This window comes from Tenrec ecaudatus, chromosome 4, assembly GCF_050624435.1.
Source record: "Tenrec ecaudatus isolate mTenEca1 chromosome 4, mTenEca1.hap1, whole genome shotgun sequence".
NCBI lineage: Eukaryota > Metazoa > Chordata > Mammalia > Afrosoricida > Tenrecidae > Tenrec > Tenrec ecaudatus.
Window position 1 is genome coordinate 87,464,063 of NC_134533.1, and position 1,726 is coordinate 87,465,788.

At 41.0% G+C, this 1,726-nt stretch overlaps 1 protein-coding gene across 1 annotated transcript; it reads left to right on the plus strand.

Annotated features, from left to right (window-relative positions):
* Nucleotides 1-1,274: 1,274 nt before the first annotated feature.
* On the plus strand, nucleotides 1,275-1,450 carry LOC142446986 (small ribosomal subunit protein uS14-like). Its single transcript, XM_075548704.1, has one exon. It carries the CDS (start codon nucleotides 1,280-1,282, stop codon nucleotides 1,448-1,450), a length of 171 nt encoding a protein of 56 aa, XP_075404819.1. The 5' UTR covers nucleotides 1,275-1,279.
* Nucleotides 1,451-1,726: the final 276 nt, after the last annotated feature.

The following is a 1,726-nucleotide window of genomic DNA, read 5'->3' on the forward strand; positions in this document are numbered from 1 at the left end:
TCAGAAAGAAGGGAGGACAACCTCAATGAGATGGATGGAGTAACATAGTGGCTGCAACAATGACTTCAAAAATAGAAAAAGTTGTGGAGATAGCATACTGCAGGCCAGTTGTGCCGATCAAAGTTGGAATAAGCTTGTTCTGTATTGCTGAGCCAATTATTGTCCTGACCTCTAATATTTGCTAGGTCATAATCCTTAGGAGAACAAATCAGAGGGTCTTTTTTCCCCTGTGGAATACTGGTAGATAAACACATCTAACCTTTCAGTTACAAGCTGAGAGTTTAGCCATTGCATCCCCAAGGCTCAACTATGCTTATTGATTCAACATAGTATTTCATGAGTCTCGCATAGTACACATTGCTTACACTGCACCCTTATTTTTAGGATAAATTGAACAGGAAGTCAATTTGGATTGTGCTTCAAACTTAGGTTTCTCCAACTCAAAGTTTTTAATCTTATAAAAGATTTTTATTCAATTTGTGGTGACTGTGAAATAAGGAACCTTGGGGCCACTGTGGGTGAGTTGCTAAACTCAAAGTCTTCGGTTCAAACCTAGCAGATTCTCTGTGGGAGAAAGATGAGTCTGTCTCTCCAAGAAGATTGAGAGTCTCAGAAACCAGGTAGAGGGCAACTAAAAATAGTGGTGGGTGTTTTGGATTCTGTGGAATAAATATTACATCATTGTTCACATTCATATAATTTCATGTAAGGACAATTACTAAATATTAGGTAGATGATCATAGAGTCAACTTGAGTTATTGTTGAAGTTGTCAAGGATTTCATCTTGCTTGGATCCACAATCAATGCTCATGGAAGCTGCAGTCAAGAGATCAGACTATACACTGTACTGGGTTAATCTGATGCACAGGACCTCTTTAAAGTGCTGAAAGGCAAGAATGTTACTTTGAGGACTAAGGTGTCCCTGATCCAAGACCTGGTATTCTCCATTGCTTATATGCATGTGAAAGTTGAATATTGAATAAAGAAGACTGAAAAATATATATATATTTGAATTATGATGTTGACTAAAATTATTAACAGTACTGTAGTCTGCCAAAAGAAGAAACAGATCTATCTGGACGAAGTACAGCTATGAGACTATGTGAGACTTTGCTTCACCTCCTTTGGACATGTTGTCAGGAGAAAAGGACCGCAGGCTAGGTGAAGTAGATTCAGTGAAAAAGAGGAAGGTCCTTGGGGTAGTTACATAATCTGTTGTCAATCTGAGACTTAAGAGTTAAGGGGTGGCCTTTTGTCTTGGAGAGAACCTGGAAACAAGATGGGTCACCAGCAGCTCTACTGGAGCCACCCGCGAAAATCCGGCCAGGGTTCCTGTTCTTGCCGCGTGTACTCAAACTGGCATGGTCTGATCCAGAAATACGGCCTTAATACGTGCTGTCAGCGTTTCCATCAGTACGCAAAGGACATCGGCTCCATCAAGCTGGACTAAGTTATCTTGTAATGGACTATCCAAGACAGCTCCCAACAGAAGAAACAATGCCAGCTATTTGTACATAAAATAAAATAAAAAATTCAAGTCTGAAGGGGAAAAAAGGGCTAATGGGTGGAGTTTAGCTTGTCAATCAGGTGGCAGCTTGATGACCTCATTTGAAGGCACTAAGGAGATAAATAGCTCACTGGAGGCAGGAGGCAGACTCACTCCTTGGCAGACATAGCCACTGATAAGACACATGGAACTGCACTGGTGCCCTGAGCCAGAGAAGCC

Coding starts and splice junctions, on each gene's coding strand:
- LOC142446986 (XM_075548704.1), top strand. CDS start 1,280: ATGGGTCACCAGCAGCTCTACTGGAGCCACCCGCGAAAATCCGGCCAG.